The sequence below is a fragment of the Plodia interpunctella genome, chromosome 27, assembly GCF_027563975.2.
Source record: "Plodia interpunctella isolate USDA-ARS_2022_Savannah chromosome 27, ilPloInte3.2, whole genome shotgun sequence".
In the NCBI taxonomy this organism is placed as follows: domain Eukaryota; kingdom Metazoa; phylum Arthropoda; class Insecta; order Lepidoptera; family Pyralidae; genus Plodia; species Plodia interpunctella.
The window spans coordinates 5,092,863-5,104,443 of NC_071320.1; the positions used below are offsets into that span (position 1 = coordinate 5,092,863).

The 11,581-nt window shown below is 38.3% G+C and overlaps 1 protein-coding gene across 2 annotated transcripts; it reads right to left on the reverse strand.

Annotated features, from left to right (window-relative positions):
* Positions 1 to 3,476: 3,476 nt before the first annotated feature.
* Positions 3,477 to 10,942, reverse strand: LOC128681589 (uncharacterized). Of its 2 annotated transcripts, none has more exons than XM_053765604.2 (8): positions 9,668 to 10,942; positions 9,096 to 9,203; positions 8,311 to 8,447; positions 7,060 to 7,880; positions 6,414 to 6,495; positions 5,741 to 5,862; positions 5,158 to 5,344; positions 3,477 to 4,451 (listed from the first exon to the last, which is right to left on the reverse strand). In XM_053765604.2, the coding sequence occupies exons 1-8, from the start codon at positions 9,792 to 9,794 to the stop codon at positions 4,260 to 4,262; spliced, it is 1,776 nt and encodes a 591-aa protein (XP_053621579.1). In that variant the 5' UTR covers positions 9,795 to 10,942; the 3' UTR covers positions 3,477 to 4,259. The 2 variants fall into 2 exon arrangements, with proteins under 2 accessions (XP_053621579.1, XP_053621578.1); XM_053765603.2 differs by having other exon boundaries at positions 5,711 to 5,862.
* Positions 10,943 to 11,581: the final 639 nt, after the last annotated feature.

Genomic DNA, 11,581 nt, shown 5'->3' on the forward strand with positions numbered 1-11,581 from the left:
CTCTCGTCTGAGCATTTTCGACGGTTTCTTCCTCAGCCGTTGACGGTCGGAGCCCAGGGTTTGTGCCATCTATTTCATTTGCAAATCACGATGCATATTCTTAACAAGGACTTGCTACGCGTCATTGGTTCCCCCGAAGCTAATGTAAGACTATTAAGCGAAAATAACAGCAACTCTAGACTTTATATCATTGTTGTAAAGTTCAATATCACATTGCAAATGATGAAGTACAAAGCAAACGTGTAATATATAATTTAGACCTTATTGTCTTGGGATAGAGATATGAATTGTGTAACAAAGGCGATAGTAGTGCAGTACATTAGATTATTTTGCGTATAGAATCGCATTTTGTTGAACATTTTTAATGATACGTGAATTGTTGAGATGTTGCTAATTCACAAATCCCTCCTGATTAGTCTAGTGAGGAATGGGAGGGAATAATCTGAGGGTGATAGATATATTTTTGATAAAATTTGCGATTTCGGGAGAAAACGTTTTTCATAAATTAAAACATAAATGGCATATCTCTATATTGGTGTTAATCGTTTTAATATACTATATACTAGCTGTCCGTCCCGTCTTCGCTCGGGTAAAATACATCTAAACCTCACTAAGGATTCACACTATCTATTGGTGAAAACCGAATCTAGTAGTTCAACAAACAAAACAAAAATCTAATCTAGTAGTTTTTGAGTTTATCGCGTTTTAACGGGGGTCTTTAACTACGCATAACATTACTCTCCCTTTTAGCCACACGGTCATAGAAATATCAAATGACATGACATGGCGGTATCAAATATTGAGTGCACATAATATTTGTTTGTTTGTTTGTACGCATTAACCGCGACTCCAGTTACACTTGCGCAATTTGTTATGCCGGCTTTACACTATCGTAATATTCATTTTATTTTACTCTTTACCTAAAAATTTTCTATAGTACCAATTTGTTTCATGTTTTGGTACCAGATGAAAATCAGCGTTATGGTTTCTTGGTCGTAGCGTATAGCTGAGCCGAGATCCTTTTGACTGTATGTATGTATGTGTGTGTGTATGTATGTATGTATGTATGTATGTATGTATGTATGTATGTATGTATGTATGTATGTATGTATGTATGTATGTATGTATGTATGTATGTATGTATGTATGTATGTATGTATGTATGTATGTATGTATGTATGTATGTATGTATGTATGTATGTATGTATGTATGTATGTATGTATGTATGTATGTATGTATGTATGTATTTATGTATGTATGTATGTATGTGTGTATGTATGTATGTATGTATGTATGTATCTATGTATGTATGTATGTATGTATGTATGTATTGATGTATATATGTTTGTTTGTAACGATAACTTTCGAACCGTTGGTTGGATTTTGAAAAAAATTAAAATTGGATTTTAAAAATAATAAAATTGTGAATATTTCAAAAAGGACTTAACTGATTTGGATACCCCCCGATGTTAAAAATTCTACTGATAGATCATGCATACCTTTTAAATTTCATCAAAATCAGACCAACGGTTCGAAAGTTATCGGTAGGTACCTAACTTTGCCGAATATTGTTTTTCTTTCTTTCTTACTGTCGCCGAACGAATACGAATGCACGAACATTGCGTTTGAAAGGGAACTTTTATTTAAACCAGCAAGGTATGCCGAATCTCCTAGACTTGGATGATGAAAGCCATCATGTACCTATCGATACATAATTTCAAAGATCGGTTGCATAAAATTCAATTAATTGAGTATTTAATAAAGAAATAGCAGTAAGGAACCGTGAACTTGGCTTGTTTCTACTAGTATAGATATCTATTTCAATAGGTTTATAGGGAAACAAACAGCTTCATCGAGAGTTGGCTAGTTTTTTTACAAGATGTTTATGGTGGGATTAGTAACATTTGCTACATTTTTTTTTATGTTTTAAGGTTTTTTTTGGGTTCCGTATCGGTAGAGTAGGTAAATAGGAACCCATCGTTACATGGATATTGTGAAATTTTCGTATTTCACATTATCCATTTCATCATCCGTTCAAAATTTCATATTTTAGCACAGTAATGTGTTGTTTTGAAGAACAATCTAGATTATAGCAAGGTATAGTTATAGTCACTGTTACTACCCTCTTTTTCTGGAAATTACGATGAAATACATTTTAGGGTGCTATCAGTCGTGTACATGTATCTCTATCTAAAATAGTATCTTACAAACGTCATCTTTTTGTAATGTTAGTTATTTCAGGGTGCTTCAGACCGTATGTACTATCAATTCATTCAATTATCACCACTATACCCTACGAAATATGTACAAAAATCCTGTGATCCACGAACGATCTTTTCATGTAACATAACTTTTCAACTTTCGCCCTTTAGGGATTGCCCTTTGAGGTCATAAATTCGAAAATGAATTATAACCATGTCGAATTAAAGCTGAATTTCGTTTGAGGTTATCCCAAAGTATGGCGCCACCCAGACAACAGTTCGCCACGCCAACGAAAAATGTATCAGTCGATAGCCAATTTCCACGAAAACAAGTGGAAAATCGTCCTTATTACTGAAACAACAAAGGGAATTTTCTATCAACACGATTTTGTGGTAGCTAAACGCATTGCTTTTATATTGAAAAGTCAATACTCGCATTGCATGCCTACGTAAAAGGAATAGCAACCGTAACAAAATTAGTTTTAGGTTTGAATTTCGAGCGCGCACATTTTGCCAATATGGCGTTTGACAGATGCGAAGGAGGGAAGATTTTGGCGCCAGACTGGCCGGGGCCAGCTTTCGTCGCAACGTCTTGAGTAGAGGCAAAGGAAAATATCGTATACAGCCGCTTCCGCAGCCGGCCTCTATTATGGCTAATTTACTGTTATAGCATGAAACTAACTTTGTGCGTTTATGCGGCAGCGGAGTGTTTGGCAAATTGAGTAATTTATTTTTGGAGGAAGCGAACAAAATTCACTGATTTATTCGTTACTTGAATGGCAAAAAATGTTTTCGCTATCTATTAAGATGTTTAATAGTCATTGAATGTTTAAATCTTCAAGACAGAGTGACTAGCGGTGGTAGCGATTGGATCAGGACCCAGTCATGGCATTTTGAGCTTATATTACCTACCATTGAAGCGATTTTTTGCTTTGGCACACCACTGTTATTTTCCGTCAGGCTAGGCTAGATTGAGGCCAAATGCACTTTAATTTTTAATTATAAAAGTAACCTAACTACCTACCTAGGTACTTGATAATAAAATTAAAATGAGACAATGAGAATAGGCTTTTAATTTTTAGGATTTTACCGCTGATAAGCAAAAATCGGATTAGGTGGCAAATCTGTATTTTGCAATAAAGAACCAAAATTTTGGCTCGGCGAAAAATTTGCTTCTAATCTATAGTTTCTACTCTACTTGGCCACATAAGATTTAGAAGGGCCCGGCGCGCGGCTTGGCCACTTCTTGTTTTAGATATTATAAATGTAACGCATTGTATGTAATATTTTATTAAACTTAATTGACGTCTCATGATACATTTTGCACTTAAAATACCACAATACACGATCACAATCACAAGACAATTACAATTATAGAATACTATAACTTTTATAATATTTTTTGTGTATGTCCCAATACAATAAAGTTGACTAAAGCTACGAATTGTTCACATCACAGCAGAGATACGGTTAATCGGTATTATGATGAAGGCTACAAACTAATGTATTAGACGCAATGAAAAACCAACAATGTATATGCCTTTCTGCTAAAGTTTGACGAATTGGGATAGTAGTATTGAACATGGAGTTAGTAGGTACGTTGTACGGTGTACCTACTAATCCCATGGTATTAAATTATTCAAAAATTTATGTGAAAAAGTGCCTGTGAATGTTTTATTTCTGAGTAATGATTTGAAGTTGAAGCCGACTCAAAAAATACAATTAAGACGAAATAAATGAATACGTTTTAAAAAAAAATACATGTCAAAAAGAATGCGCACCTTTTGTCATGTATTTTTCAAGGCATATATCTTTATATATAGTATAGCCGTAGGTATACCTTTGTATATATAGTATACATCACAATATATACTACAGAGAGGTCCAGCCACAGATGAAAGAGATAGATAGCAATAATTATGTACCTTGCATACAAAGTTTTTATCCATGCTGGCCAGTATTGCAGCTACACAACGTCATACTACTTAAGTGTGATATGAACAATTCGCGACAACCATTTATGAAAATTAAAGTACATTTTTAAACAACTTCCGCAGCTAGCTAATTATTAATAAAACTGTGAGAATCGATACAATTCTATGGTTCGTTAGACAGTGCTCTTTCCGCACAGCCCTGTTGCACCACTCGCCGGTACACACGCAGGCATGGAAGCGCGCGTAGAGGGAGATACCGCGGGATAGTGGGAGCAGCGTCGCCATTGGACTGATGATGCAGCCGTCGTCCAAATCCTGAGAGAACGTACAACTATTCGGTCGAGTGCACAGATGGGTTTCGAGCGCATAAACGCATCTCTCATCGAGTGTAAGGTTAACCACATGAATAATGTTTAATTTCTATATAGATTTGATCACAAACAGACGCGCCTTGGTTGGATCCCGAAAAGGTTGTACGTATTTAATAGACACAATTGATTTTATCCTGCTGCTCTATCTTTTGTACAACTGAATACGTTTCAGTCAGTCGGTCGCATCCAACCAAGTCGGTTACGGTTACAGTAAGTAGGTAAATAAAATCTTGTAGCATTTATTTTACAAAAATTACATTTTCGCCACAAGCTTTTATTTTTGTCAGATAGATCTTGTCCGTATGTAAACCATTGAGGAGCTCCCTCGTCGGGAGCCGATCTTGAGTGCATCATTAGGTCATGCTTATCTTAAATGCATTGTCATGGAAACTGAAGCGACGTGGAAAATTTCAACTTTGACAAGCGGAGATAGGTGAAATTTAACTTCAAGATTTGATTACAGATACTCGAAATAAACTTTGGAACTATCGTCTTTTCGATTCGGAATGACTATTTAATCGGTGTTCGATCTTATATGACAACGCCAATCGCTTTCTCGTCGGCCTTCAAATCTTCCATAGCGCAAGATCTGGAGCTGTTGGGTGATCAGGACAGATGAATAATAAACGTTTGTGAAAGGTTAGTGCTACCGTCAAAGCCATTTCCAGCTTGGCCATCCTCTTGCTCGCGAAGTGCTTGCCGGTGACGGGGCGCCTGGCGTTCCGGCAGGTCCGCTGCGTGTAGACGCCGGTGAGGTCCACCCAGCGGACGGAGCAGCCGCCCGTGAACCGCCCGAACTGGGACCTCGGCTCCATCGGGTGCTCCACTACTCCTGGACTGCGGGAGTTATTAAAACTCGCTCTATCTAATGAAGAAATCAGCATCAAAATCCGTTACGGAGTTTTAAATATGAATAGACAGACAGCGGGAAGCTACTTTGTCTTATACATGCCGCTGGTCTTCTGAATTTTTTAGAAAGTAGTACCTTATACTTAGTTTCCTATTTGTAAATCAGCAATTTCATGATTACCTCATCTGTTATAACTAAGTATCCTTAAAAAGAGTCCCTGTCACGTCTGTCTGAACGCGATAGACTCACCGAATATACCTACCGGACGAATTTTTTAACGGTTTTCACTGATTGATAGTGTGCTTCGTATGGAAGTTAAGGACCGCTGGTACTGCATAGAAGATGCTACTCACACGTCCATATAGCGACAGTACTTCCTGTACCTGGAGATGGAGGACCTGGCCTTCGAGTCCACCGGCACTAAAGGAATGAAGTCTCCGGAGAACGCGTCCGCGCAGTGAGAGTCGAACGGGATTTGTGGGGTTTTCAAACCGCAGACAAAGCACTGAAAGTCACATTCAAAATTATTCAACTTCAGATGATATTACAATGCTTATTGACGTCAAACATTTTCTTAAAGCTAAGTCTACCGCCGACTTCCAAAGCGCAAGAGAAAGATGAAGCGGCGTAACAAATTTCACCGCATCCTTTTCTACTTATATGTTTTTTAGTATAGATGACATAAACATTGGGCAATAATTGTTTTCCACGACTGATTGATTTTGCTAAATGACCTTACCAGAAACGATAGGAACCACACACCACACGAACACTATGGATAGATGAAGCGTGGGACATCTGAAGGCAAGATGTCATCTTGAATCGATGACTGGAGAAAAGGCGATGGTAGAAAGTGAATTCGGCATAGATTGAGAGAGGCCTGTGCCCAGCAGTGGGACATAAGGGGCTCTCAAGTCATGTCAATAGTTTGCGGGTCACCTTATTGTAAAACTTCAATAGTGCTCATCGTCTTGAATAGACAAATTTGCGAGCGAAACTCTCGCCTCGTATATGCAATGAGCAACACAATCCACTATATCACTTCTTCTTTCTTACCTTAGATATTACGACAGCAAATGCGAACATATCTTCAGTTTCGGTTGTAGACCCTGTTGGGGCGCACGTAGGCACGTTGTAACTGAAACATACTTAACTATCAATATTCTTCTAAGCTGTTAAATACGTGTCGGAAACCTGGATGTAGAAATAAGCTTAAAGCAGGACAGATGCATTCGAGACTCTCTCATTTGAGCACATTCTCAGCTTCTTCCTTAGAACATGAGAGCAGAGGGCAAACCCAAATAGTGTAGAATTGATGTCAAGGAGGCAATTAACGCATGATTACATTCATAATTAATTGGAGAAATTGATGGAATTAACTTCGGTCTTCGAAGGATCAGTCTTAGTGTGAGTATAATAATGACGACCTCGGAGGCGCAGTGGTAAAGTGCTTGCCTCTTAACCGAGAGGTCCCGGGGTTCGATCCCCGGTCGGGTCATGATGGAAAATTATCTTTTTCTGATTGACTCGGGTCTTGGATGTTTATCTATATATTTGTTATAAAATACAGTATTGTTGAGTTAGTATCCCGTAACACAAGTCTCGAACTTACTTTGAGGCTAGCTCAATCTGTGTGATTTGTCCTAATATAGTCATATTTATTTATTTATTTATTTATTTATTTATTTAATGATGTACCTACTTCTGCAGACTTTGATTGAACATCTGTGTTAAGTTCAACGTGGTGTTTGCTGTCAGATTGGTTAGAATCTGCATCATTTTCGACATGTCGATTATTGGTTTCATGCTCGGTATCATCGGAATCCCCGGCATTCCTGGCGCCCCCGGCACCCCCGGTACCCCCGGTGCCCCTGGTATCCCGGGCATCCCCGGTGCCCCCGGCACACCAGGTACACCAGGCACACCAGGCACACCAGGCACACTAGGCACACCAGGCACACCAGGCACCCCCGGCATTCCGGGCATTCCTGGCATTCCTTGACGAGCAATCACATTGACATCTTCTGGTGTCGTTTCCTGACGACCTACGTTTTCGTTATCAGTTGTAGACACTTCATGAATTGAGGTTGTTGTATTAACATTTGCATGTATACTTTCCGTTTTGATTTGGTTATCAATATAGCTGTCTCGTAACTTGTTGTTTGTATTTGTTTCAAGGAATTTAACATTTTCATTTCTTGTCACTTGTATGTCATCGTATTTATCATATTTATTAAGGGTAACAGTTACATTTCTTAATGAATCTTCAGTTGTAGATAAATAAGTAAATATAGCCGTAGTTTCTACATCCATTAAGGTTATTGGTGGTTTTATTGTGGCGAACGGTACTGCATCTTCATATTTATTAAAATAATCTACATTTGGACTCATCATATATGTGTCATGAGCTGTAAGCGGTTCATATTTAAAAGTTCTTGTTACAGACAATATACGTGGTGATGTCCTTTGTGGGATGACGGGTACCTTTGATTTTAGCTTCATGGGTTCGATTGATATTGGGAGCTGTAAACAATTTGTTAATATTCATTAGTTATTACTACACACAACACTAACAATGCCGAAGACCGTGCGAAGTGAAAAAGAAAAAGTAGAGAAACGAGACCTGGGTTCCGACCCTTAACGGCTGAGGAGGAAATTGGAAAAAAAATCAGGTAAGAAAGAGAGAAGATTAGAAGGAAGTATGAAATTTATATGTTTGTGATCCCGCCTTAGAATATGGCCACTCCATATTCTCCCGTGGATTTCAAACGAGGCGACTAAGTGACACATAGCCTAGGCAACTGAGAGGCAACGACAGCATTCCTAAAGATGGTTAATGTCGCCAAATCTTCAACAATTCAAGGTTTAATTTTTACGCTGATTGTTTTACGCTGCTGAAGATGAGAGAGACTCTCTTTCTTCTACATTAGAGTTAGAGAGAGGAAGGGTTTACTTGTGTAATTCGTAGCGGTACAGTCAACGGTACAGGCTGTAGGGTTCTTATAGGCTTTAAGTTCCAAGGAGTAAGGTACTGAAAGAATATGGGATTCGTTGATGATTCTGTTGTTGGCTTCGGGTCCGTCACAGGCTCTGAAAAGGTCAATAAAACTGTCATTGCTAACACCACGGAACACTATTGCTTTCTCTGTTCCGTGGCCACCATGAAATATAGCATGTCATTGCGTCCACACTTTCTATCTTATTTACACGATGCGTACACCATATGGGAAATAGATGTGGGAGGTTAGTAAAGTGGAGGCCTACCACGAAACATATAAGTAAATACGTCATTTATATGCTTCGTAGGCCTCCAGCATTAACGACATCGTTAGGATATATTAAAGGTTCTTAGAACGGGTTTGATCAAGTTAGGTTAAAATGGCAAATGATCTATTTCGGTTACTTCCTATAAGCTGTTGTCAGCAATTGTCTTGCCATGGCTTCATTCAGATCTATGGAGCAGGAGGAGGACTGTTTGGGCATGTCAACCTATTGATAAGGATATTTATTAGCTATTCTATATCTGGGGCGAACTCCACCGACCAACTTAAAGATCTCTTCTGTCCCTCTTTCCACTTGGACCCACCATCTGATCCACATGAGGACCCCAGGATGTTATTTTTACCCCTTCTATCTACTGATGAACTCGAGTTTCTCATTTCTTTGGGTCCTTTGTCTGACCCATAAATGATAAATACGTTATACAGTAACTGTAGAAATAAAGGAAAAATATTCTACCTGTTATGTCATAATCATTGATGGTTGTATCATTGATGCCAAAGTCGTCTTGCCTCCGTCTTCTGGTGTGACTCTGAAGGGTCGAAGGGGACGCCAAAGTGATCATTTCTGAAATGAGCGAGTTTAAATTTTGAACGCCTTACTACAATGTAATATATACCATTGTACACTACTTAAGTAAGTAAGTATATTCTTGAAAATAAATGGTCGATTGGTTGAAAAACTAAAAGCGGAATTTCGAAAAAAAATTATACGAAAATTTTATGCGGTAGGTACTTAGCTGAATAGAGCCAGCACAGAGCATGCAACACATATACGTGCATATTAGCTGTGCACGGATCTGAGCCTAGGATTGAGGTACACACTGCTTGCCAGTTCGCCTAGATTTTTACACAACCAAGCAGTCAAAATGGCGCAAGCAGACAAAAAACGCTGCATTACCAGGGGGAAACACATGGGCATCATAGACCCTGAGTGTAACATTTCACGCCCTTTTGTCCAACTCCATTGTCTGGATAAGCATGGTAGCTCATTTTCAGATTATTCCATATTATATAAATGCCAACTCTTACCTTCATCATAATAACTCTCATCGGGTTCTACATCATCATATCCCAGCTCCTGGTATTCACAGAACGTTTCCACAGGCATTAACACCAAGAGCACCCATATCACTTGCCAATACATTATTCTATACATTATTTTAACCAACACATCTAGATGTGTTGGTTAAAAACACCTGGATAAGGATGGTCCAGGACAGAGATGGTTGGCGTAGACGGAAGGAGGTCTATACCCTGCAGTGGGTTACGGAAGGCAGCAGATGATGATGAGGTGAGTGGGTAATTAAGTCTCTTTTTTCTTTTAGTGCTGATGTTTTGAGCAGAATTACCAATTTCACCTTCTGTAATGTTTGTCGTGAAATTCTAAAAGGAACTATTCATATTGTTATCTTTTTTTTCTTTCGACGAGTGCTGATGATGTGCAGGTATAGCTGAATTAATTGTTCGAAACTTTTTCACAAGGATTAGATTTTGAGTTCATCTGAAAAAAAAAATTGAATTGTTGTCTTCTAGTTGTTCTGTTTCTCTCTTTTCTTTGAGCTGTCTTGTATTTCTGAAGAGAAAAGATGTTCAGTTTCTAGAGAAGTCGCTCTGTTTTGAATTATCTTTGCCCTGCTTTTAGGATGATTATAGTGGATCGGAAAGCAAGTGTTTCTGTCTCTCTTCTTCCGCTATTGAATGACTCTCATGGATATCTTAAGATATTGTCATTCTTAGAAACCTCCAGCTGTTGTAGATAGATTCCAGTGGCTAGTAGAAACCTCCAGCTGTTGTAGATAGATTCCAGTGGTAGATTTCAGTGGCTACCTTAAGATCTTTTCTCCTCATTCCACTCTCCTCTGTCTCCCATAAAATAAATCCACGAATATCTTAGGAGAAGCCAGATATATTTCTGTCATCCCAACTCATGTATACAGTATGCATGATAGCCAACTGGGTTTTATAAACGCATAATTTCGATTCAATTTGGAATTTCCATCGAGATGGTACAGGGAAATTCAAAATAAATATATAAATCACGATTTAATATAGCATAGTAAACGTCAATTCTTTCAAAATAGTTAATGACATTTTATTTCTTATTACAGGTACACGTTATTCCTTTTTGATCGCTGGTTGCAAAAAGGTGCAAACTGACCTTCTTTACTTAACTCCTACAACAGATATTAGAGGCCAGACGTAATTAACGGCGCGAATGAGGGATCAATCAAGGAATTAGTAGGTACTCCGTCGAAGTACTTACTAAATACAAGGGATCAATAAATTTTTTGAGTGTCACTGTGGATTTCATAAGTAGTAATTTTGATTTCATTTGACATTTTGATTTCATAAGTAGTAATTCCATATTCGACACTGATGCTTCGACAATCGAAGTTCTGTAAGTCTAATGCATTAGTATTGCTTCTTACTAGAACATCGATAAGAAACACCTTCGAAGAACACCAGATCGGCAGAACTCTTCAAAATTATTAATATAGTGCGTTTGGACGAGTCCAAAATTATGTGATTTTATTTTTGTTATCTTTGAAAGCTTTACCATTGTCACAGCAAATTTTTCACTAGTGTTTCTAATAATATAAGGGCCTTCGAATAGTCACCAAAATAAAAATTTACCCTATTCTTTCACCTGATGATAACGCCTTCTCATTTACAAAATGGCCGCCCACCTGTTGCCGCCGCGTCCTGATTGGCTGATCCTATTTACGTGAAATGGCGCCTATGTACGATCAATACAGGTTTTAAGTTTTTGAAGTCCTGAAGGGGATATTCGAGGCGTGGTCGAATAAAATTACTGAATTTTCTGATTTATATTTTATTTGAGCCTGTTCTGTTCTCGGTTCCATCCTAGGCTTTGACGGCCTGATACTTTAAGAAATTCCATTGTCCGACAGATCGGACGACATTTAATCGCCTCGTACAACC